The sequence below is a fragment of the Corvus kubaryi genome, unplaced genomic scaffold, assembly GCF_017639235.1.
Source record: "Corvus kubaryi isolate FWS band 111438036 unplaced genomic scaffold, C.kubaryi_AGA036_p1.0 66, whole genome shotgun sequence".
Taxonomy (NCBI): Eukaryota; Metazoa; Chordata; class Aves; order Passeriformes; family Corvidae; genus Corvus; species Corvus kubaryi.
Genome location: NW_024582054.1, coordinates 24,595,650 through 24,621,342, shown reverse-complemented (window position 1 = coordinate 24,621,342; position 25,693 = coordinate 24,595,650). Strand labels below are relative to the sequence as shown.

At 36.8% G+C, this 25,693-nt stretch overlaps 1 protein-coding gene across 10 annotated transcripts in view; it reads right to left on the bottom strand.

Moving 5' to 3' along the window:
* Window positions 1–25,693, bottom strand: part of EML1 (EMAP like 1) — a 122,670-nt gene that overhangs the window by 11,242 nt on the left and 85,735 nt on the right. For 5 of the 10 annotated variants that reach the window (XM_042047341.1, XM_042047336.1, XM_042047337.1 and 2 more), the window contains 10 exons: window positions 20,166–20,194; window positions 18,700–18,726; window positions 15,448–15,577; window positions 11,164–11,313; window positions 9,566–9,635; window positions 7,220–7,330; window positions 5,320–5,415; window positions 4,673–4,807; window positions 3,468–3,567; window positions 1,198–1,352 (listed from right to left, as the gene is read on the bottom strand). In XM_042047341.1, the coding sequence (XP_041903275.1) occupies window positions 1,198–1,352; window positions 3,468–3,567; window positions 4,673–4,807; window positions 5,320–5,415; window positions 7,220–7,330; window positions 9,566–9,635; window positions 11,164–11,313; window positions 15,448–15,577; window positions 18,700–18,726; window positions 20,166–20,194 (1,003 nt within the window). The remainder of the gene's footprint in view (window positions 1–1,197; window positions 1,353–3,467; window positions 3,568–4,672; window positions 4,808–5,319; window positions 5,416–7,219; window positions 7,331–9,565; window positions 9,636–11,163; window positions 11,314–15,447; window positions 15,578–18,699; window positions 18,727–20,165; window positions 20,195–25,693) is intronic. The other 5 variants (XM_042047338.1, XM_042047340.1, XM_042047345.1 and 2 more) reach the window with 1 other exon arrangement.

Sequence of the window (25,693 nt, the reverse complement as noted above, 5' to 3'; positions counted from 1 at the left end):
GTAGATAAGTCAGGCAATTTGTCAAGTATTGCCATTTTTAAAGACACATGGCCTAGCAAATGTGTTTTTAATAGCTATTGCAGAGAGAAAAAATGAAACACATTAATACATGTACCTGTCTTGCAAAACTTTATAACAATTTGCATCAACTCAGTAACTTCTGTAACACTGCAAGACAAGATATCCTTACCTACAGAATACTCAGAGAAACCAAGTATTTCAAGAAACACAGAAGGTTCCTTCATGCTACGTTAATTCAATAGAATTTAATTGCAGCTGTGATATCAGACTAACCATTTCTACTCAGAGTATTTTCTTGCAATGAATGTTTCTTTAATTGCAGCCTAGGTTCTGAAAGAGCCAGTGCAAATCTCCAAAATAAAGTTCAAGGGAAGATATAAAATAACAAGGAATACCAACAAATAAGAGAAAAAGAAGGACACCACAGTTAGAAACAGCACAACAAGCATGTACCTTGTGCTGTGTTAAAAACTGAATTACAAAAACAGACGTGCCATTCCAGTTGCATATATATTTGCAACACTTAATATTATTATTTATTATATAGTAGAGTTGAAGCCCTTCCTCAGAGTTTTACGCTGATTCTTCTCTTACTTTCAGCATGTAAACAGTCACTGTAGTTCTGTCCAAACAAATTCTGCTTTAATCTTTTAAGTTTCTACAAAGCAACTAGATTACTTTTCAAATTTTGTTTAAATCATATTCAAAAAACAGCAACATCAACTTTAAGTATTAAAACCCTCAAAAAATCCTCACATCATTTTGGGAAAGAAGAAAGTACAAAACCATTTAAATACTGTAATATGCTGAAGTTAAACATTACCTCACATTATTAAATGCAAAGAAAGGAAGAAATAATACAGAAAGATATGAACACAAGATTTGTTTTCCAGTTACCATAGAACTTAGAAAGGAAATACTATGTTAATGAATAGGGAATCACCAGAACGACCTGAGGACTCAAAACTTGTGAAGTCCTGTGCAGGGCCAGGAGCCAGACTCGATGATCCTGATGGATCCCTTCCAACTCAGCATATGGTAACATTGTATTTTACCATTGATTTGCTTTCCCACAGAATACACATCCATAACAAAAAAAATGATTAAGAAAGCTGCTCAGAGGACAAGAGGATTTCATTTTAAGTAGCAAAGTAATTTCAAGATAGGCCGTATCACCTCAGTTTTGTGAATTTTTTGGTAATTTCCATTCCAAGATATCAGCTTTCTGTCTTTTCCACCTCCTGATACCAGTGTGCCATCTCGCAGCATACACAGTGCAAATATTCCACCTTCGTGTGCTCCTTGAACTGCGTGGCTTATTCTGTTGGTACCTGAATAGAAGAAAAAAGACATTACTACTGAAATACTCAGCTTAATAGCTCCTTTTCTCTCCATTTCTCTGTCAAGGATTGCATCTAAACAGTGATAACAGTGGGCATGAAATGCTGGACCAAAACACACAGACCCACAGAAGAGGCTGAATTAATATGTCTTATGATATATTCCCCCCATCTCAAAAATGAAAAGTACACATACTCAGTCCAGGCCAAGGACAAAGTAAAATAGGTTCATTTAAACCTTCCATGGGGGTTTAGCAAAGTAATTTCCCATCACATTTGACCTGCAGTAGCACTACACGCCTTATCAGCAAAGAAACCATAACCCAGTCACTTTTATCCTCCAAAGATAATCCACAGCCTCCTGATCCTGAACTTGTACCAAAATTTGACTAAGTTAGAGGTCCTTGTATATCTGGCAGAATGTGCTGATCAGTCTCCAGAGGAGCCTGTACTTCTCTATTGGTAAACTTGGCTTGTTCATGTAGCTTCTTAGACTCAACACCTTCAAAACCAACTACATTAGATTAAGTATCTCTAATTTGGTGAATCATTACTATTGTGAAGTGCAAATAAATGATTACTAGTGATTCTATTACTGAAATGTGCACCTTGCATCAAATCTTGGATAACATGATGTTTAGCACAAAAGAGGGGCTGATGCAAGTTAGGAAAAAACAATTGCCTTTTCCTTCATCCACATCTATGCATATAATGTGTCAGGTACAACTGATTTCTATTAAGAGAAGTTTTTGCTAAGGATACTTTGACCTGGTGGAAGCAGCCCTCTCTTGCACATAGAGCTCTGAGTCAAAAGTAGTGAAAACATAGAAAGTACACTGTACTGAGAAAGAAAAACAAGAAAAACATTTTTGTCCAACTCTAAAGAGCTGGCAGAAGTTGAGGAGATCTTGAGCACACTGAGAATTGCCTTTTATTTCTGGGAGAAAGGGCAGAAGAGGGAGAAAGGGAGAAGGGCTTGCAGTCAAGGCAGAAATTAGTCTACCAGCATAATGGCAAACTGGCCCCTGAGCAGCGCACTGCCCCTGTTTCCCTTGTCTGTCGAGAGTCCAAAACAACAATGAAGAACAGGGACATGAGACTATGCAATTTCTAAAGTCAGCTTAGAAGGAAAAGTGTTGAAGTGCCTTGCTTTAAATTATCATAGGAAAAAGGAAAGGGAAATAAATGAGAAGCCAAGTAACAAACACCATATCCACTCCTATCTTCAACAGCAGTGTAGTGGCCAAGGAGATAATTAGCTGACAGTCCTTGATTAAAAAAGAAATCTACAAAAACAGCTCAGTAAGGCTCAAATGGGTAACTGATTCACTGTGTTGTTTTCAGGGTCTTATCCCTTTGAGTAGTATCTTGGGAGAAAGCACTGAGTAAATGAGAGAAAGCTGTCATGCATATCCCTTCTTCCTTTACTAATAAGGCGTCCTTTAAGGGATTCTCCTTATTCCCATGCATGGCATCTCAGACACTAAGTAAACGTTTAGGATGTTGCTGCTGTTTGCCCTCCAGCAGGCATTGACTTTTGCTGCCTAAAAAAAGGTCTCCTCTTACTAGAAAATGCTTTTTAAGAAGTTCTTCCTATCCATCTGTTCTTCTGAAATAAAGCTGAGGAATTCAATTAGATACGAATACATTTTAGCTTGACTTCCTAGGAAAACAAATACTGCTGTTTGTTCTCTTTTTAAAGGCGTGTGTCAATAGGCATAATTTCTGCAAACAGTAGAGAGGGCCAGTATAGGAGACTGGAGATCATCAATTACATTAACAATATTTCTTTCTATCCCAATGATTAAGGAAAGAACTTTTCTTGGCATCTCTTACATCAGTAAAAGCCCTACATGCTGGCATAGCTCTGTGATTCAGTATTTGACCATAGGGAATGTGTTCAATACAATTTTGTGCTCTAGCAGTTAGGTATAGATACTCTAGCTTTTTGTAGAAAAGAATCCAGACATAATCTGCTGGACTGGTCTTGGGAAAGAGCTCAAGATAAAACAAAATTTATTCTTCTCAAAATGATGCTTTACACTCAAGCCTACACTCACAGTCTGTAATACTAAGATTGAAATTAATAGTGAAATTTTATCTTACCTTTCCCCCAAACCAAAATGTTTCCACTTGAGTCTCCTGTAATAGTATCACCATTTTCAGAAAAGGTCACACACAGGACAAATTTTGGCTTCTCTTGTTTCTGCATGGTTATGAAAAATACACACTCACAGCAACACACAACCCATGGATTTTAACTTTATGCATTTGGACAATTTAGTTTAGTCTTATACAGCTCTATTATTACTTAAATATCTACAAGAGTTAAACACATTCCTACAGTCTAAACAGAATAGTCTGTGCAAGGGCAGAAGATGCATCAGCTGAGGTTTGTGGCCCAGTTCTGCACCCTTTAATTGCAAGCTGGGGACAGAGTGAGTGAGAAAGCCTGCCAACATGTAACACTTGACCAGGAACGCTCTGAGATAAACCAAGTCCCCCAACTACTGCAGAATGCCAAAGAGAGAAAAATCTATTAAAAATGCATGAGAAATAAAATGTTAACAAAATGTAAATGCATTTTCTCAGCATCTCCTCCTGATTTCACACAAAGTACATTAATTGACATTGCATTCAGTTGTTGTCACTATCCTTGGGAGCCACAACTCCACAAGCAGTTAACTAGCAGCCACTGGAGTTATCTGCAGTCACTGCAAACATCCCTCAGTTGTGCATGCAACTGCTGTATAGCTTAGTCTATATTCAAGAACAAAACCAAATCAAAACCTTGAAATGAAAATTATATTTACCAAATAGTGGTCATCTCAATGTGTGTTTAAACGACATATGTGCATGTGTCTGAGCAGAACAGAGGCAAAGGGAAGAAAATTCATACAGATGTATTTTTTTGGGGGTCTTTCCTCTGACAAAATAAAAATCTCTTCTATCACTCTCTCTGGTTTTGCTTTTGTTTTTTCTTTTATTTTTTTAACCTGAGATAATCATAGAGAGTTTTAAGGTAATTTTATTTTGCCCAGGGTGTGGGGTGGTAGGGTGGAGGTACATGGCAAAGAGAATATAGGAAAAGGAATACAAGGAACAATATGGTAATTGCACTTCAAAATTTCAATGTGGAAGTTTTACCCATGGAAACACTCTCTGTGCCATACCATGAATGCCACCTGAGTTTCTGCAACATTTCAAGTTTAATAACAATCACTTGTTTTGATTTACTCAAACCTTATTAAAACTTAGTTCTGTATGACTGTATCATTACTATAAACATAAAATTAAGAGAAATATTTTACCTCAAATAATCCTTGCTTTTTAATAAGGGAATTCCCTTCTAGTGTCCAAAAATAAAGATGTGATTTTCCACAAGTGACTATTATATTTGTATCAGTAGGATGAAAATCTGCAGCAAATACAGCCTCATTAGAGCACTTGGAAGGAAAAAGAAAAACATTGTATCAAAATCTAAAATGCACAGGAAAGAAACAATATTACATGGTTCTCTAGTTAGATAAACTGATACTTCTGATGTAAGAAAAATTCGGAGCTATTAATTTACTAACATGGTCTGGAATACTTTGTAGTCAAAAGATTTCATGTCTTTATGAGTTAATATCAAAATGTATTCTTCAAAACCATGTCAGGTAATGACACCTGCTACACAAAAGATTAGTTCAGGATATTTTTCCTGCACATGCTCCTATCATTGCTGCCCAGAATTTTCTGATCAATTCTAGAATGACAACAATAGCAAAATTTAAAAAAATCCAAAACTATTGGGATAATCTCAACAGAAAGAAAGTATTCCCATTCTTCATGTTCCTTGCCTTTTATACAGTGAAAACGTTAAAAAGGCACAGAAAGTTAAATACAGAAAGATATTTTATTACAAGAAACCAGATCTACATACAAGCAAGTAGTACAAAATATCTTATTGCAACACCTTGACATCTGCCAGCTTTTCTTCTTTCTGCCAGTCCCACACTGAAAGCACATGGTCGTTGGAGTCATCCACAGAGCACAGGCTACTTCCTCCATTCTGAGGCAAAACATGGGAAATATTAATGCATCACCCAAACAACACGAGGAACATGTAAATACACATTCAAAATAATCAAATACGTATGCGTAAGTGGAGATATTTACACATATTTACACTTTAACTGTTATACATGTAGTTATAATAATTTATAGGGTCATTGAAAAACAAGGCTTAAAAGGGACCTAGAAATGGAACTCTTGCAAACTGCAGTCAAATGTCAGGAATGTGCTAGGTATCTCTTTCCAATATGATCTCTTATCATATTCAGTAGTGGAAATTCCAAAGGAAAACTACATCATTATCTATTTTATTAAGAAGGCTTTTCCTGATAATTATACTGGATTTCTTTCTTTGCAATTTAAACCAATTATTTCTTCCCAGATGTTTGTTAACACATGAAACAATTTTATTCTTCATATTGGTATAATAGATCAAAATCAGAGAACATAGTAACGAATTAGAAAACAACTTATTCCTGACAAGTGTCTTTTTTATAGTTACGACATTTATCCCTCTTTCTAATCTTAATTACCCTAATTCCTTCATTTTTTCTTCATGCATCATGTTTCCTAGACCTTCTCCTGTTGGTACTCATTTTTCTGATGTGTCTTTTTACATATGAGGTTGCTTGGTTGTTATCCTGGTGATTCAGGCCCACAATACACATCAGACACAACTACAAAAACAACTGTGCCAAGGCAACCCATGAGAGACAGGATTAAGAAACCTGAAGAGAGGGCTGCCTAAAATGAGAGAAGTACTGCTACAGAATGGGAAGTGATGCTCAGAACAGGCCAAGACAAAATCACAAAGCAAACATATTAAACACTTGCTTTCTTCTGGCAAATGCCAATAGTGCTCCTCTGTTATTATGCACCTATTTCCCTCCAGGGGGATATTTACAGAGCATTTGCTTGCTATTCCTTTTTTATCCTTCAAAGGTGATGTCGAGCTGTGTTAGCTTTCACCTTTGTATTCTTAACTAGCTCTCCCAATACACCCCTCTCTTTTCTACTTTCTATAAACATAGTCATCAATGGATTTCAATTCTTTGTAGAAACTTTCACTGAAGTAAATTTTGCCTAGGGAGTACACCAGGTAGTCCTCTCCTATTTAAAAATGCTGTCAAGATAACCAGACACCACCACATACACTGCTTACAGATTCTGTTGTACATGGCACGCTTTGATGCTTGCACGTGCCAGGTCACAGACTCAAGTTTTTATATGAGACTCAAATGCTGCCTATATCAGCATATAAGTATTTTCTTTATCTCTCTGATAGATTAGAGTTCAAATGATAATGCCAGCAAGAAAACAACAGGATTTTACTTTCTACAATCCTTTCTCCATATGCTTTCGCTGCTTTTAAGCAAAAGATTTTGATTCTCCTATGGGAGCCTCCATTTTTTAAAAGTCTTTTATCAATCACTTTAGGCACAGTGAGAGGGTTAAAAGGTGCAGAGAGAGTAAATTTCTTATGTAGGAAGAAACAGAATAGGATGATTCAAGAAAAGTAGGGATGCTGAAATTTCAAGTACACAAGTATTTTTGCAGCTGCTGAAGAAATTAATTGCAGTTTATTTTAAGCATATGGTAAATCTCCGAGACTGCTGAGATATTGTTAACTTTAATAGCAACCTAAACTGTTGGAAACAAGTGGGCTGCAAGCTTTCCTCCTCTAAAGAGGAACCTGAGAGAAGAGACAGCTTGGAAGTTTGTTTTGGTCACCTAAATTTGAAAGATTTCGAAGATCTTTCCAGCAAACAGCCTTAATGTGACTATTCATTTACTTTACTTACAGATTTAGAAAAAGCAATGCAAGTGACAGCTCGGTCAAAAAACCCCATTCCGATGACATGCAGCGTATTCAGTGTTACAGAATCCCAGACACGCACGTGTGGTGGCAATTGCTATAAAACACACATGGAAAAAGAATCAGCTGAAACAATGATGGCAAAAACCCATCAGGATTTTTAAAAAGAGAATACATCTGAAAAAAGAAATTATCACAATTGAAGGTATGAAAATTATCAGAACTTCTCTAGAGTCACCCCTGTAAGCAAACTACAAATAGTCTGCTGATTACTGTGCCTAGGACCAATATCTGGGACTGACTATCCAGAGTGTACAGCACTTCAGGTCCCACTGACCTCAGTTAGTTCACTGAAGTTCATGGCCACTGAGATAGTCATCATGAAGTGAACATAGTTGATGACTTTGTGACATGGGATTTACTGGTAGGCCCAGGAACAGTTTAAACTGTACCTACTGAGATAACTCCAGTAAATGTAAAAGGTAAAAGTGTGAAAAGAAGCTTAGGAATTTTTAAAATGTAATTCATTTTAACATCATGAAAATGGCTGGGGAAAATAACTTTATGTTTAAACTCTTCTTTAAAACAGTGATCAGAACGAGATTGATTTTTGTAAATAAGATTCCAGCTATACATCCTGGCTCCAGACCAACTCCCTGTGAAAGCTCCGTGGTCCCCCCTCCCTCCATCCCTCCCCTCGCTCAGCCTTTGGCTCCGGGAGCCCCGCGATGCCTCCCACAGACACCAGGGGGCAGCCCGGGAAAGCTGGTGGAGTCTTTGCTGCTCACAAGCAGCGAAACTGTCCTTCAACATAAATAAAAATATATAAAAAAGCCCCAACGCCACAACAGTACCTAGGTTATATAAGTGGTTTTTATATACCTATACACCAAATTCCTCTCAAGCACAGACATCAAGCTTTTGGGTATTATTTCATAAATCCAATGGTAAGTTAAAAAAGCTCCAACACACAATAAAAATTAATGGTTTATGTTGCTCAGCTAAGTTATCTTTATATAAAACTTACATTGCATAACTGGTATTTCTTTTTTTTTTCACTGTTCTCGTTTTGTCTGGGATAGAGTTAATTTTCTTTTGCGTAGCTGGTGCAGTGCTGTGCTTTGGATGAGAATAATGTGGATAACACAGATGTTTTGGCTGTTGCTGAGCAATGCTTACCCTAAGTCAAGGACTTTCCAGTTTCCCGTGCTCTGACAGTGAGGAGCAGCACATGAAGCCAGAAGAGAGCATGGTTCAGACAGCTGATCTGAACCAGCCAAAGGGATATTCCATACCACAGAATATCATGCCCAGTACAGAAATTAGGGAGCTGGCCAGGAGAGGCCAATTGCTGCTGGGGGACGAGTTGGCCATCAGTCAGTGGGTGGTGAGCAATTGTATTGTACATAATTTCTCTTTCTTGGGTCTTATTTCTCTCTTTTTGTTGTCTTTATTTTTGTTCTTGTTATCTAATTAAAATTTAATAATAATAACAACTGTTCTTATTTCAAACCACAGGGTTTATCCTTTTTCCAATCTCCTCCCCATCCCACTGAGTGGTGTGGGGGGTGGATGAGTGGCTGTGTGGTACTTAATTGCTGACGGGTTAAATCACAACACTCAAAGTAGTCAGCATATTGATAACCCAGTTTTTATCCCAAAATTCTTCTTTGGCATCTGCCAAAAAGTTTGCAATAGTTTGGTTGTGACAACAGCTGCATACTCTGCTGAGTAACTTTTTCCTCATGGTTTTTACTGCCTCTGCTTGCTCCCATTCTTTTTCCCTTTTGTTAGCTCTTTGGAGCAAGGTTCATCTTACTCTGTTCAAATAAAGTCCTAGCTTACAGCTAAGCTTACAATAATACAGGTGGCAATAGAGAGAAAAATATTCTTGCCTAGTTGATGGCAAGAGTGAAAGTTCAGTTTTTTTCAGCAAACAACCCAAACCCATTCTTTGTAGATTGATTTTGGCAGCTGTGATCAGAAATGAAGTTGTATACTGCACAATTTAATGTCTTCCTTTTCCCAACATCCCTCTGCCCTCTCAGGTCTTCTTTGCAGCCTTATCCCTCCATGCCTCTCAGAGATCAGCTCCAAACTTATCTTCAGTCTGTCTGAGTCACGGAACCAGAAACTATTGACCAGTCTTGACAATAGAACTGGGTAACTGTGATAGTGTGCAACAGAAACCCTCAAATTAAGTTTTGCTCGGTTCAGTCCAAAAATGTAAGAGCAATTTAACTACAACAGGAAAAGAATATAGCATGTATCTTCCTAATAACATATTCTTACAAAATATAAACAACTATACATCAGCAAAGCAGCCACTTACTTTCCCATCCTTGGATGTCCCTGCAACTTGACCTGTTGCTATAGTGATCCTGTCAGGATGAACAGCCAGGCTAAAAAAGAGAAGAGGCCAAACGAAGCTATTGACTATCTATTTAAACAAGCTATTACCTGAACTTCTAATAAATAGCCCTATTTTAGTCATATGAAGCACACAGCATACGTGTAACCTTAACTACATAAAAACAGAACTGACAAAACAATTGCCATGCTCTTCTATTCAAAAAACTTTTCTTCCCTTTGAAGAAGGCAGTAATTTACTTGTCCTAATACCTCAATGCATGTATCAAACAAGCCCCAGGCTCACTTGTGTGGGATTCAGCTCACCTAGGTTTAAAGGAGTGCAGCGTACAAGGTTTTGGTTTGAGCAAGTCACCGAACTTCAGTATCTCTAGTCAGAGGCTACAGAGATCTGGTCAGTCCCATCAGAGCTGTCTAGTGACAGCCCCCAGAGCAAATAGATGTAGCCACTCTAACAGTGTTCTTCAGACTGTATGACCAGATATTCAGTGACTTTTATAGGGAGACACCAACTTTCTCTAATGCTTTTCAAAAAGTAAAAGAAGTCCCTTATTAAGAAAGGATACAGAAATCAGGAATTTTAATTTTAAAATTAACACTGAGGTTTTAAAAACTGTGATCAATGTTAACTGATGCCTCTAAGAAAAGCAACCTAAAATTTATAATAAAGTCTGGAGTACAGTCTATTTTTGTCCTAAAATCCTGTGAATTCTTTTTTCACTGCATCTGCTTTGCATGCAGTTCTAGAGGCCAAGTACCACACAAAATGAACTGTGGCTATAATTCATTTAGCTTTACAAACCAGAAAGGTATCCTCTTTCCAATAAACCTGAAAGCTTTGAAATATCTAGAGACAGAAAATTTGAAAGAAGGAAATGAGATGGAACAGGTCCAAGGTAAAAATCTCCTTGTAAAACAACCAGATTATACAAATAATTCAATTTATGAAACATGCTCACAGTTCAAGCAGATTTGGTTATCAGACCTATTTTTGGCTTTAAGGGACAATGGGTGTTTCATAATGCCTAATCTAAAGAAGGGGTATTGAACTCATTTCATACATTAGGGCCCATCAGATAATCCAGGTGCTCTTTTTCAGCTACACTGTGCAAGCAGACTGATACCATCAAGATAAACCATATGTTTATTTAGATTTCAGTTTAATATTTCTGATATTTGCCGGCATCTAGTAACCTCTGAGCTTCAACACACTTAAATCACTTTGAAGCCCAATCTGGCATGTGTGCATGGCAGCAGACAAACCAAATCTAGCTTATAGTCTAGTTTATCTGCCATGATGTCAGCAGCCTGAAGACTACCAGGAAGACCACAGGTGAGATTAAAACTATTTTGCTGGTTAGGTTGAACCTAAAGGAACTGTACTGGGCACCCAAGCCCTGGTGAAGGGCAATAATTCAACCTTACTTAAAAATGGGAAGGAGAAGATTCTGAAGAAGAAGATAATGTTCAATCATCCTAAAAGAAGAGTAATGAAAATGAGTGGATCTATCTCAAATACTGTTTAATGAAGAAAAAAAGAACGGTTATTAGATGACTTACCACTTCACATCATCATTATGACCAGTGTAATGTCTCTGAAGTTGCTCTTCGACATTGAATAACACAACTACAGACGCGATGAAGTACACCGTCTCTCCCGTCGGCAGGAGATAGAGATTGCTGCGACAGTCCCGACCCCTATATCCATAGCTAGCATGTTGGTCAAGCTTCAATAACATTGTCTATCAATGAAGAATGTTAAAAACAAGAAAAAAAAAAAAAAAAGATGGATTCTCTGTCCTTGTAGTCTGCATCTCTTGGATTGAGCATGGCTTTATTACTTGACAACCTTCAGAACTCTTTGCCTTATTACAATCGAGAGCTGAAGCACTTTGCAGACTTTAAAACCTACATATCCTATAAAAAATCCATAGCAAAGAATGTGGGAATTTGCAGACGTACTATTCCTTTAGCGTCCTCTAGAATTTGATAAACACCAGACTAAGGCAATACTAATTTTGTCCCAGGTGTATTTACTATTTACACTGCTTGACTAATTAAAATAAAAAATTAGACTTGATAGAAACACTAATAAGTCGTTCAGCACATCTCCCTGCATTACACGAGGATTGATTGCATTACCCTGTGTGCAGGTTGATTGATTTCATTAATGTGGACATGACCAGCCAGATGGATAAAAACCATAAAAGGGTTACATCATCCATTTCCATTTATTTTTGTAGTATTTAAAAGGCAGTGGCCCAGATTCTGATGCTAGTCATATCAACATGAATCTAAAATTAATTCAGTGAAATGACAGGAATAATAATCTCATTTAGACTGAATGTTAATTCAGCCAAATTTTGTAGTTTTATTCTTCTGAAGTGTCATTAGGGACTACAACTATTTTAGCTTTCTTTTTTTTTATGGGAACAGAAAGAAACAGCATTAGCAGAATCTTGGCAAAACAGAAGTGCATTCTAATGCAGTCAATATGGAGAAACTGGCTGTGAAAAATATATGGAGAGATAATGAAACCCCAATTACATGATCTAAACAAGATACTTGTGCACTATTCTGTATGGTCAATGATAAGCCACTCAAATAGTAATGTTAATGTTGAAATAATAAGATCAATAGTTAATGTATTTAAATTATTTTAGAAGAAACATCTTGCTGATTTTGCTTATAAATGCAATAGAAATAGTGCTGCATACCCAATTATCAAAGTGTGAATTCAGAAACAGAGCTTTTAGCCTCATAAAATGAAACATCTCAGCCAAAGTTTCTTCAAGTTTGAGATATTAAAATGTGATGACACTGAAACAATCAATATCTTCAATTACAAAGAATTTACTATCAGTCTGAATCTGTCTGTGATGCTTGGTGTTACTACTCTAGATTGCTGGACAATGCTTTATTTGTCTAAATTTATTTTTCTTCCTCAGGCCAGATACCATTACGGAAGCCAATGTAATATTTCCCTAGTTCAACAACGCATAATCACATTTATAGTGAACCAGCAGCTGAAGTTAGAGTAAGGAATTGAACTTAACGTTACACAGACGTTCACAAGGAAAAAATCTCAGTGCAAAAAATAGCCATTATATAGGAAAGATTACATTCTTTAGGGAAAATCTCCTTTCTTTACTATTCTTCCTGTGGGGAACAATGCTGCATTCAACCCTTCACAAGACTGCTGTTGTCAAACACTCAATTTCTTTCTATCAGCCTTCTTTCTCAGATGCAAACTCCTGGGGTTGATCCCTCCTTCTCCTCACTGTTTCCCACACTCGGATTTGGTGGCTTCGACTTGGATTTGCTGAGCTGGCACTTCAGGGACTGTTACCTTGACCTTTTCTTTTCATTTGGCCTGCAGTTTTTGTTTCAATCCTCCTTCTTGCCAAGAGAATTGCTCTCAAATGGATTTGGGCAGGCCACTGCTCCCGCCCTGATGTCCCTAGTGCTGATTTCTCACTTGGATTTTCCACCTCTGCTCCAGCCCCCCTCACACTTCATCACTCAGCATTTTTCTTTCTTCAAGTCCTAATATATATGATAATATATCAAAGGTGTGAACCTTTTTCAGCTTCCCTGGGCAGCTGCTAATGTGACTGTAACACCCCTTTAGGGTTCTGGTATGCCCTGAAATCTATACCCATTAGATTTTCTTCCTTCTGTTTCTCATCATAGTCTGCTTTCCTTTCCATTTGTCCATGCCACCTCCGATATCTTGTTTCCCTATCCCCATTCTTACATTATAGAGCATTTCTGGCTGTACTCCCACAGCTAGACATGCGTCTGCATGCGTCTGCTACAAAGATGTTTTTTCCTATTCCAGTTCCATTACCCTCCAATCAAACAGTGCAGCTTCTCCAACTCAGCTGTAAAGAATGTCTACAATATTGCTTGGTTTTCTGCTATCTTAGTCTTTCTTCTTAAATTATCTTACGCTCCTGCTCACAGCTTTTCTTCTCCTTGTTAGCCTGTAAAGTGGGCATTACCTTCTCCCTCTTTTTTAAAAATTATTTTAAATTATTTTTCTAAACCTTCCATATACCTAGTCATTGCTCTAAATATTAAGTATGGCTATCATTATTGCATTTAACTGCAAATAAATTAGAAACTGAAGAAGCTAGCACAGTATTTTTGGAAAAAAAACACCTCCTCCTCAATAACCATTTAGAATAACCATTTAGGGTTAGTTAGATCATTTTATTAATTCACACCTTTTCTATTCATAGACAACCTTAATAGAGAGGATTCTGCTGGGTATACGGACACACACCTGGAAGGACATATGAATATTCAAACTAAAAATAATAGTCCATCTGGCAAATGCTCAGTCATTTAAATAAGCTTAAGTGAGAAACTAATGAGACTGAAATCATGACCTACCCTAATTATAATTTCTTATAATAGTCTGAAATATTGACGTCAAGCTCCACCTACATGCTGCCAAATGACATTCTGCTTTGTTTCATCATTGGGCGTTCTGTTATTTCAGCAAGTTTTCTAACACTTTCTCCTGTATCATCCTTAGGCCCCCAGAGCGATGAGCTCCTTACAGCTACAAAAGACATCATTCAATTCTGTTGTGAGAAATGGTGAGAACTTGTACAACAATTAGATGGCAAAATGCTGTAAGCAGCATTTACTACTCTAATCTCACCTGTTTTATTAATTTTATGGATTTTTTGTCTTTTTAACTCATCTTCACTTATTTGTGCATGCATTATCTATGCAGTTCCAGCAGAATGGCATAGAACCTAGAGGCTCAGCTGCAATAGGAATAATAAGAATGGTTACTAAATCTGTCATTAATCTCTTGTGAATACAAAGGGACTTTTGGAAACTCTCTGAACATTCTGAAACCACATGCAGTTCTATTTATACAACTTTGAAAAAGACTATATGCAGTCTGTCTTTTTTTTATGAAGACAAAGTAATTTCCTATTTTCATTGTTTGTGACCAAAAACGTCTTTTTCCTAAAACAGAAAACCTTATGAAGACATCATCTCTCTAAAGATAATGATAATATAGATAATAAAGATAATATATTACAAACAGACTCAGATCTTGTTGTGTTTATATTTAACCTTGAATCATCTATTATATGTAATAAGATTATACAAAAGTGAAATGTCCTTTTTTTCAATAAAGAATATATTTTATCATTATACTTAAAAGTGAAATATGAAAACTTTTGTATGTAATGAAACACTGATTTCTTTTAAGTTAGATTTTTGCAATTATGTCCACTCATAGAAGCCAGTGGAAAAAATCTGCTTGTTCGGTACTTTTGGTGTGTAAGCCCCCTTAAGATATAAATTCAAATATTATTTCATATATGATATTTTATAAACTTTATGGCTAAGCATGTATCAGTTGCACAGCACTACTCAGTTCAGGGCTTATTCACGTGCTGAAGTTGAATGTACCATCCTCTTAAGGACAATGGTGTACATTTTATAAAACAGTTTAAAATGATAAATTACTGCTAAGAACCAGAAAAAAACCTGAGCTTGTCTTATGCATACCATAATTAATAATCCCAGCTCACTACATTCTTATGATATGCCTAGTTTAATCTTTGGCTAATTAGCATGCTTCATACTTAACCTCCAGGCAACATTTGAGCTAAATCTCTCTTAAGCTGCCACCCTGTACTTTACAAGGTGAAGAACAGTAGCCTCAAGAAATTAACACCTATTTTCAACGGAATGTCACTTCACCAATTAAATAAACCCTTAATCCTGCTATACTTTAGCTCAAAAAGTTATTTAACCCAAATCATTAAGGAATGATTGATTTCTAGTAGTCCTCCAGCACAGAAAGGATACACCCATTCCAGTTTAAGCCTCTTGGCTGGTAGTTCTACTTTTGCTTCCAAATTGTAAGATTCCACTTGCTCTTTGGGCATGTACATGGTAACAGGACGTCCACGAAGAAACATTTTTACGTATCCTTCCTCTACAAAAGGTCAGAAATGTTTACTGTTACACAAAAAAGCCATCAGGGGAGAATTCCAGTGCTCCTCCATTCCTTCCCACATAACAGTTTGGTGTATTACAATTACAGAATGACATGCAAAATCAAACTTAGAAATTTAGCAGGTTCTTTTTTTTCCTAAATCATAATCACTAAGCAGAATTTTTAAAAAACATACAAAGTCCCTTCTTCCTCTAAATATTCTGAGTAGCAGAATTAGAACTAAACAATGTCATGAAGAACTACAAAACAGGTCTGAAATTGAAACTTTTTTTGGTAAATGCTACAATATTACATTTTTTAAATATTAAAAATGGAGGGGAATACATCAAAGATTACAATTAACGCAGAAATGCCACTTAAAATTAATTTTATTTTTAATCAATGTTTACAGTTGAGCATCAGCATCTAAATTATTTTCCAACACTCAGTCGCATTCTTTGCATCCCAGTGTAAAGATATGCTTTACACTTGATACAGTGTTAGAGATACATTAGAAATAAGGAACACAAACAATTAGTAAGAGGAATCATGCTGATGTACATGCAGAAAAGATATGTGCTTTAAGAATTACTAAACATTGAAAAAGAAATGACAACATTGACAGGACATTAAAAGAAAGGAAAATGACATACAGGAAAGAAGCTACAAAAACTCAATTGGCTGACAGAAGTAAACATTTCTAGAAGAAAACACTAAAAGTAATGTGTTGAACTGGTAAGAAATATTTTTGGGGGAGAGAAGCAGAGATTAATAACAGATCTGGAAGTACTGACTTGGGGACTTCATGGGGCTTATAAAACTAGGAGATCTGGGAAATGCCATGAAGGTCTGACTAGGACTTTTGGGAAGTGGCAAGGCCAAAGTGGGTGTCCTGTGAACTTCTGATGAAGTTTGTCCAGATTCAGAACGTGCTGGCTCTTGCTGCTCCATCGGCAGATCAAGGGGTTCAGCCTTGTTCGCATGCGAATCAAGCAGTTTTGGAGTCAGTGACATCTGTAGAGTTACTAGACAGAATAATCGTGGGCACAGAGGAAATGGAAGGGCAAAAGTAACAAAAATCATGTAAATGAAAAAAAAATTATACAATTTAGGAGTGTTAAAATTATGCTATGAATTGTTAAGTATCATTACAAATATACTACTGTTCTTTTTAATTTGAAAGCTAAGGTTTTTTTTAAATTGGAAATATGCATATGCTACAAATCTTGACTAAATTAATAAAAATTATTGATTGAACAAACAATTATCATAGCTATGCTGTATTACCTAACTAGATGTGTATTTTGCCTTTTTACGAAGTCATATGGGAAGGAGATCTATCTGATCTGTCACAGTAAAGTTACAGCTATGTCTCTCTAGCTTCATTTACAGAATGCATACATAAAATGAAAACAACAGAAACCTTAATGCTAAAAAGAAGGGATAATGATGAAATAATGGTGACAGAAGGTTGGAACTTCAAGATGACCGTTAAAATGACAGAATATTGGAATTGTTTTTAAAAATTTACTCCAAAAGATCTGTATTGGAAAATAAAATAGAGGGCAGAGCATTAAATAGCAAAGCATTACAGCACTATTTGTATGCGCATGCAGCATCTATTTAATGAGCTTCAAACACGTGCCAATACTGCTGATGCTGGCGCACTGGAAATCAACAGATTTTCAGCAATGACAACTACTGGCTGTACTTGTCAAAGGCTGTGAATGAACCAAAGTTAAATTCACTGAGCTGCTTTTCTCACCTGAGGCTTACAGGACTCATAAAACTTGCATTTAGTCATGTAGAATTGGAGCATTTGACCTAGTCACACAAGACTAGGAAACAGCACATACATACTAACCTGTACAGTAAGCCATACCATGTATATTACAACAAGTATATGAATTATGCCTTCAGAATGTGTGTGTCTCTCTCCTAACTATAAAGAGGAACTTAGGCTGATTAGGTCAGGCATAGAAGTCATATTGTGTATTTATTTCTAACTTTTGGTAATATTAATTCCACCTCTACTAATTCCTAATCCAAATAAATTATCTACACAACCAATCTCCATCCTTTTCTTCATACTTTTCTTAAGTAAGTTTATAAGACAGCAGAGTTCTAAATGTAAAGATATAGATGTAAAGACAGACAATCATCAAGCTAAAAAGACAGACCAACAGTGAAACTTTTAGACAAATGTATCTTTTACATCTGCAGTTTTGTAAATTTGATATTGGTGTTGCATAAATTAACGGTTAATGAACTGAAATAAGAAGACGCATCAATGCCAGTGGGATCTTCAAAGGAGACCACCACTGACTGCAGGTATAAATTTGTACAAAGAATACACAGAGGTAGAGACTCTCTAAAAGACTTTGCCTTGAGAACAAACAATTTGCTTTGTGGAATTCACATTTATTGCAAAGCTGAAAGATGCTGATTAGTAGAAAAACTGTTAGGATATAGATACCTCTAAAAAGCAGATAAATCTGTGATTAGATCACAGATATAAACATGCATCAAAAATGTGCATATTAACACTACAACTTAACTAAAGCTTTAGACACCAATATGGTATGTTTACCAAAAGTAACTCTGCTTTATGACACTGAGCAAAAAGCAATGAGAAATTAGTTGAAGGCCTAGGTCTGTTTATTTAACATTCAGAAAAATCTACAATCTACTCAGTAAGAAAAAGCAAGGGAAAAACAAAGGCTTCTATGACCATATTAGGCTAACAGCAAAACAGCCAACAAAGGGGCAAATTCTATACGAATTTCAGCAAAAGTGCAGAATGCCATTTCAAACACAGTGAACATCCATGTGTTGCCATATAGCTCTCTCAACATTTTTTTTCTAATTCAAATTCTTAGGAATAAGTCCACAGGAATGTAAATTATAACCCGTTATTATGATTAAAGTGCACCTGAGGGTTATAATTCAGTAGATCATATAATAAATGGTATATAACACTTTTGTTTCACTCAAAAGAGCTAGAAAAGTTTTAACATTGCAAAATGCACACAAGTTAGAAAACAGCTGTATATACATTCAGCTTTTATCCCACCAGAGCCATTTTGCTTCGAGAGCTATGAGGTTTTGGACGTGAAGCCTACCTTTGCAGTGTGTCACACGGCGCTTCCCTTGTGATTACAGAGACAGAGACAGAAGGGCTAGATAAAGATGTGTTTGAATACAATAAACTCTCTAAATACCTGCTCTACAGGCTGCTCAGTCTTACTCTGCTGCAGGCTAACCTGGGGCTGGACAAAACACTGAACCATACTCTTGGTAATTACCTTCTAAACTGCTTTCCTCAGTTAGGGGGCTCTGTTTAGTTCTACCATTAAAACACTGGCTTAAGCTCCATTATGCAACCATATACTTAAGTAAAATAACAAGTATAACCTTAGAAAAAAACATTCATTTCAGTAGGAATTTTTTCTAGGTAAGAAGGACACCAGTGTAGTGTCACACCTATTTAATTACTGACATTTATCTATGGGAAAAGTGGCAGAAGAAAAAAATTTACATATACCTCTGAGTACACAGTATAATGGAAGGAGAAAAATTAGGCAAGGAAAGCATATTCTGTGCAAATTGGAAGTTTTCTTTTTCTAAACCATCAGTTTTCAGGGAAGGGACATGAACCATGATTATACTGTCACAAGAGACTTAAGTGTTTATTTAGTTTAATGTGTTATTGACTTCAAAATCAGTTACACTAAACCTTGAAATATGGCTTAAGAGCTTTGTTGGATGTTGATCAATCCATGCAGTAAACAAAAGAACTCCAACTTTTTCAGCTTAATGTATGATTACTGTCACAGAACTATGCATAAAAATAATACAATACATCTGATAAATCAACAGGGGTTTTTCCCCTTCCTAATTTGTTAAAATAAATCTTTATTTTAATTGTCCTTGACTTTTCAGAACAAAAATAACTGTTATATACACTACTCAGCTTCATATTTTTATTGAGACTCTTCAAAATTTTTAACTGTCTAATGACAAGGACAAACATTACTTTCACTTACACCTACTGTCTCACTTTCAAAATCTTTCAGCAGGGATAATACCTAAGTTGGAAAATATTAAAGTGCTTTTCAAATTAAAGCTAGATTACCACAAATTTAGTAACAAACCACCTTTTCATTTGTAATTTGATTAATTACATTACAAGGCTTTGGGACAGATGTGGAAATCTTCAACAGTTGTAGAGGGCACCATTTGATGATTACATTAACATGACAGCATCATAGCTGTAACTTGGCATTGCTTTAATTACAAAAACCTTAATAATGCTTTGAAAGAGAAGACATATGTGAAGTAAGAAGACATGGCCCTTTTTGTCCTTGTCTTCTTACAAAGAATCCCAACTGTAAAATAAATCTATTGGATCAATAAAATCTAGAGTGAACTGATCAACTTTTTAAAAATATGTCAGCAGCAGCCCGTAAGTATCATGTTTAGATTCCCAATACCAGTTTCTAGCAGCCATAGAAGAAAGGGGGCTGGTGGGGGAACCCAAATATGTTATCACAGTTATAATCTGCTTAAAAAATTTGAGAGTTCCTACCTGCACTGAACATTGGTTCCTTGGGTTTGCTGTGAAAATAATGAAGAAATTACTATTTTAAAAGCATACACATACAGTCTGCACATGTATATGTATCAATATAATATAAAACTGAAAACATAATACTATAATTTTTTTTGACTGTAGGTATGAATAAAAATACTTTTTTGATTAAATTATTTACAAAGTAAATCCCCAGGCAAACACACTTAAAACCAGTAAACATCCTTGATGGCACTTTTACATTCAATTCTCATTACATTCTCAAAACTATAGATTTTCCTCCACTAACTACCAAATTCTCTTCTTCTGCAAAATTAGTCCAGTTACAGGATAACACAGGAACTGGCCACAAGCAGCTGTATTTTTTTTTTGTTTCTGGTCTGTATTTAAGGAGCAAACTAAAGTTTGAATCCTGTTTTTTCCAAAGAGTTCACGTAAAACACGGAACTGCCCAGTTGTTTCTTGGTGAATGACAGCACTTGGTAAAACACAGAAAGCACAAAACCATGACTAAAATGTCTTCTCTTTGTCACTGCACTGCTGCCTGGAAGACAACTGGAAATGGGTTTTTCTTTTTGTCTTGAGAAAATATTTGGGAAAACTTGAGGGGAAAATACATAAAGCACATGGAGAAGCTCTCTGGATAGTACTACCCTGGCCAAAAGGAAGGAATCTTTGTTAAGAAATGCTAGTCATTTGTTTTCTTTGTCCTTTGCCCCTGTAAATCAAGCTCAAGGGTCATGTTTCTGATGAAGAATGGAAGGGACACTAAGTTATACTATGCAGTTATTTTTCCTCCCAGTTCCCTCTTTTTAACCCAGTAAAACTTTTGAAGTATCAGATAACTGCTGTATGTTTCTTAGGGTGGTTCACCCCAAAAGGGCTGAACTCCCTATCATTCTGATGGAGAAATGCTGAAGCATGAAGTATTACTAGAGCTTGATGCCATCTCAAGACCCTCTCCTAGACTGCAGTGGGCAGATGAGGAGAAATCAAAAAAAGAAACAAAACAGTGTTGGATTTTTGCACAAAGGTTTTTTTCTAAGCATAAAAGATTGTCTCTCACTACAATGAAAGTTGTAACAAATAATTCTATTATATTTTTACCTTTTCTTTGGTTTGACACTTATATTGAGAATAAGACTTTACTTACTGATAAATCCAAACCAAACCAAATTAATTCTGATTCTACTCCCGATTTAGCAACTTTTTATAATATCAGCCTTTGTGTTAATCATGCATCAAAATACATGCTTCAAGCTGGCATACACAGCCAATGTCATCTATATAAATAGCATGATGTGTTGCCATTGTTAACACCAAGATTAACATTTTCTCTTATGAATGAAGATATTTTTAGAAAACAAAAAATCTTTATGGGATGGAGCACTAGTCAGAAATGCTGCCATATTAGAGACAAAACAGTCCCTAGCTCTGAACAGACCATGCAGACTTATTCAAGCTAATCAAGCTAATATTTAAGGCTGATTCATGACAGTAATAAAGCAAATCATCTGTGCTTTCTAATTATACAAACCCTAACCACAAACAGCTCAGAGCTCTGGCTACCCTTTTTGCTGAATTTGAGTCACATCCTACTTAACTAACCCTCAGGAAGGCTTACTCCTGGCTGATAGCTACAGGAGTTGGGACACTTCATAGTAGCATGGGAGATTATGGTCATCTCCTTACGCTTAAAGCTTCTTAAAAGAGCTTTCTATAGCATTCTGGCTTTGCATAACAGCCTACAACTCTGTATGCTTTGAAAAACAAAGCGTCATAGAGTATCTCAGGCTGGAAGGGATGCAAAGTGGTCAAGGATACAAACAGACTGGGAATAGATGGTTAGGTTAACACACTCTTCCTCACTCTTTCACTCATACAGTCAGCTTTCAGGGGACAGTCTTAGTCCCAGTGTACAGAATCATAATTTTTCTTCCCGTAACTCTTGCTTTGTATTTTGCATGGTGGCCCAGTTTCAAAAGGAAGCATGTGGCAAGTCTTTAGCCAGCCTCTTCCATAGGATAAGGACACTCTCTCTTCAAGGAGGTGAAAGCTGGGGTGATGAACAGGCTGCATGGGACAGAAATGAGGGGAAACCTCTAACCATACAATGACTGTTTTTCACAGTGGTAGCAACATCACTAGCTCCAGTTAAGGCAATCTAACACATGCTCTCAATTAGTTCCTTGGAATACTTGCACTTTACTTAAGCATTGCATCTCTTGTGTGCTGGACCTCCTCCCCAAGTTATAAGTGAGTGATTTCTGATCAGAGCTGTTGCTCAACCCTTTGTGGCCTAACAGTTGCAAAATGACATAACCACTGAGTTTTTGTTAAAATAGTATGTAAAAATTAAAAAAGCATCTCAAGTACTGTGGTCAACCTTAGAGCAAAACCAAAACATTTTGCAGATAACAATTATTTTGTTGTAACATTTTTATTTCTCAGCTATTTTGGAATCACTTTTCAAATGTACAGTACATCTATATAGCTAGTAGAAGTCATAGCTTTCCTTAATTTAAGTGAATAATCTAACTAATAGTCTCACCTTATCTGTTTAGTAGCTTTAACATATAACTAATTTCAGATAACTGTCACCTTTAGCAGGTAGCAGGATTAGTGATATATCCATAAAATGGACTTTGCAAAGCACTGTATTGTATTTAGATTTTGACATGTCGATCTTCCACACACTGAATTCATCTTTTGGGCACTTGATCTAATGAATTTGTTTTTTAGAAGATAAACAGAAGATACACAGAGCAAGGGCACTGTAGGATCATGCTTGTTTAAACTTTTTCAAAAACTACAGTAAATTACTACAGCAAAGTGGAAAAGCAGTGAGATTCACCATTGGTAGGTGAAGTAATTCCTGTTCATATTCTAGAAACATGTCTACCCATCTAAGCATAGAAAGTTTGTTTTTTAACAAAAACTATCCATAAGATGTTGTTTTGTTTATAGAAGATAAGGTTATTTCAATCAATGAGGTCACCACATAATGGCTGTTGATATAATGTGATATGTGTGACAGAGTAGAAGTTATACATAGATGCAAAATAAAAAGCAAAGCCTTTAAAAAAAAATCCAAGCACTTCAAGAGATCAATACAGAAAACAGCAGCTCCATGCTAATGACTTCACCAAGGCAAAGCAGCTGCATGAAGTTATGCACCGTTGCAACACTTCACAGAATTTGCAGCTTAAATTAAGAGTGAGCTGGTTTTTTTAGCTGTCCCTTCACTGATCATTATGGGTTTTGCTTGGTTTTGCCTTTCAAACCTTTCAGGCTCGCTTGTCCCTAAGATTGTTGATGCTTGGTTTGCTGATTCAGATGTGTGCAGGTATACATTCTCTTTGTTATAAGGGTCTGAGAAAAGACTTTGTTCAAATCTGCACATGCAAAAAGACACTTGGCTCCTAAATAAACTAATAATAGATTGCTTTTCCTCACAAAAGTAGTATTTATTTATGGGTATTATGTATCGCTACAGTAAATTTTTTTCAGTTACATTTGTCTTTTAGAAATCTTGAAGTATAAAAATCTTAGAAACAAAATGAAACCCACATCTATTAGTTATTTGTTGCTATAATTATCTTACAAAAAATTTTAAGGGAAGAAAATTCAGATTCTAGGATAAAGTCAAATTTCCATAAGTACCAGAAGGTCCAGTCCTGTGGAATTCTGTTGGCTTATCAAAACTTCATTCACATGCACAGATGCAGAATGCAAACAAGATTTTAATTTGTGTAAATATTACATCTTCCTTGGTTACAATTTTATAACATTTTCTCTGATAGTATTTAATTTTTTTCATTATTCCTTTAATTTGCTAAGTCTTTCACAGAGTCACAGAACTGTGGGATTGGAAGGGACCACAGTCATTCATCTGGTCCAACCTCCCTGCTTAAGCAAGGTTATACCAGAGCACACGGCACAGAATTGTGTCCAGAGACAATTCTCAGATATCTCCACTGAGGGAGACTTCACAATCTCTCTGGACAATCTGTTCCAGTGTTCGGTCACCCACACGGTAAAGAAATTTTTCCTCATATTCCTGTGCATGTGTTTCTGCTCATTGCCTCTTGTCATTTTGCTTGGCACCACCGAGAAGAGCCTGGCTCCATCTTCTTGACACCCTCCCTTCAGATACTTATAGACACTGATGAATCCCCTTTCAGTTGTCTCTTCTTGAGGCTGAACAGGCCCATTTCCCCCAACTTTTCCTCATAAGAGACATGCTCCAGCTCCTTGATCAACTTTGTAGCCCTCCACTGGACTCACTCCAGGAGCTCCATGTCCCTCTTGTACTGAGGAACTCAGAACTGGACACAGCACTCCAGATGTGGCCTCACCAGGGCTGAGTAGAGGGGCAGAATTGGATGGTTGGACTTGATGATCTAAAAGGTCTCTTCCAACCTTGACAATTCTATGATTCTGTATAGGATCACCTCCCTCAAACTGCGGGCAGTACCTAATGCACCCCAGGATTCCACTGGCCTTCCACAAGGGCACACGCACGGGCCACAAGGGCCCATGGACAGCTTGTTGTCCACCAGAACACCCACGTCCTTGTCCTTTATCCATGCATGCAGGTATCTTGCCCACTTTTCCTGATTTCTTGCTCATCTGGCTGCACTGTTCTTGAGCCTGGAGGAAGTGATCCTTGAATATCAACCAACCCTCTTGGATCCCTCTTCCCTCCAGGGCCTGTTCCCATGCAATTCTTCCAAGAAGATCCCTGAACAGGGTAAAGTTAACTCTTTTGAAGTCCATGGTTACAATCTTACTTGCTACCCTGCTTCATCCCTTCCTGGTATGGAACTCCACCACATGGTCACGACAGCCAAAGCTGCCTCCAACCTTCACATCTCCAACAAGGCCTTCCCTATTTGTTTGCATAAGCAGCACACCATTCCTTGTGGGATCTTCCACTACCTGTGACAGGAAGTTGTCATCAATGCTTTCCAGGAACCTCCTGGACTCTTTGTGCTTCACTGTGTTGCTCCTCCAGCAGATGTCAGGGTAGTTAAAGTCCCCAACAAGAACCAGGGCCTGTGACTTTGAGGCTGCTTCAAGCTGCCTGTAAAAGACCCCATGCACTTCCTCCTGTTCAGGCAGCTTGTAGCAAACAGCCACAAAGTGCCACCCTTAGTAATCTGCCCTTTTATCCCAACCCATAAATTTGAATAAGTTCTGTAGTTTGCACACTTGCTGTCTTGCTTCATAGCTGAAAACATAAGCCAGAAAACGAGCTATTAATAATGTAATCACCCATATTTGGGCTGTGAAATAGTACACAACCAGCTCAGTCACTCCTTATTCAAGCAAATATGCTGAAGGGATAAAAAGGAAGGAACATTTTGTGCCACACCACTGACAATGACTTGTATAATGGCATTGATTCCCAGACAGAGCAGGTAAATTAGGTTATTATGTGATCTTCATTAACCATGTGTTTTTATGGTCACATCATCTGTGAGACAGTAAAACAGTACCATCAACACCATTTCTTGCATAGG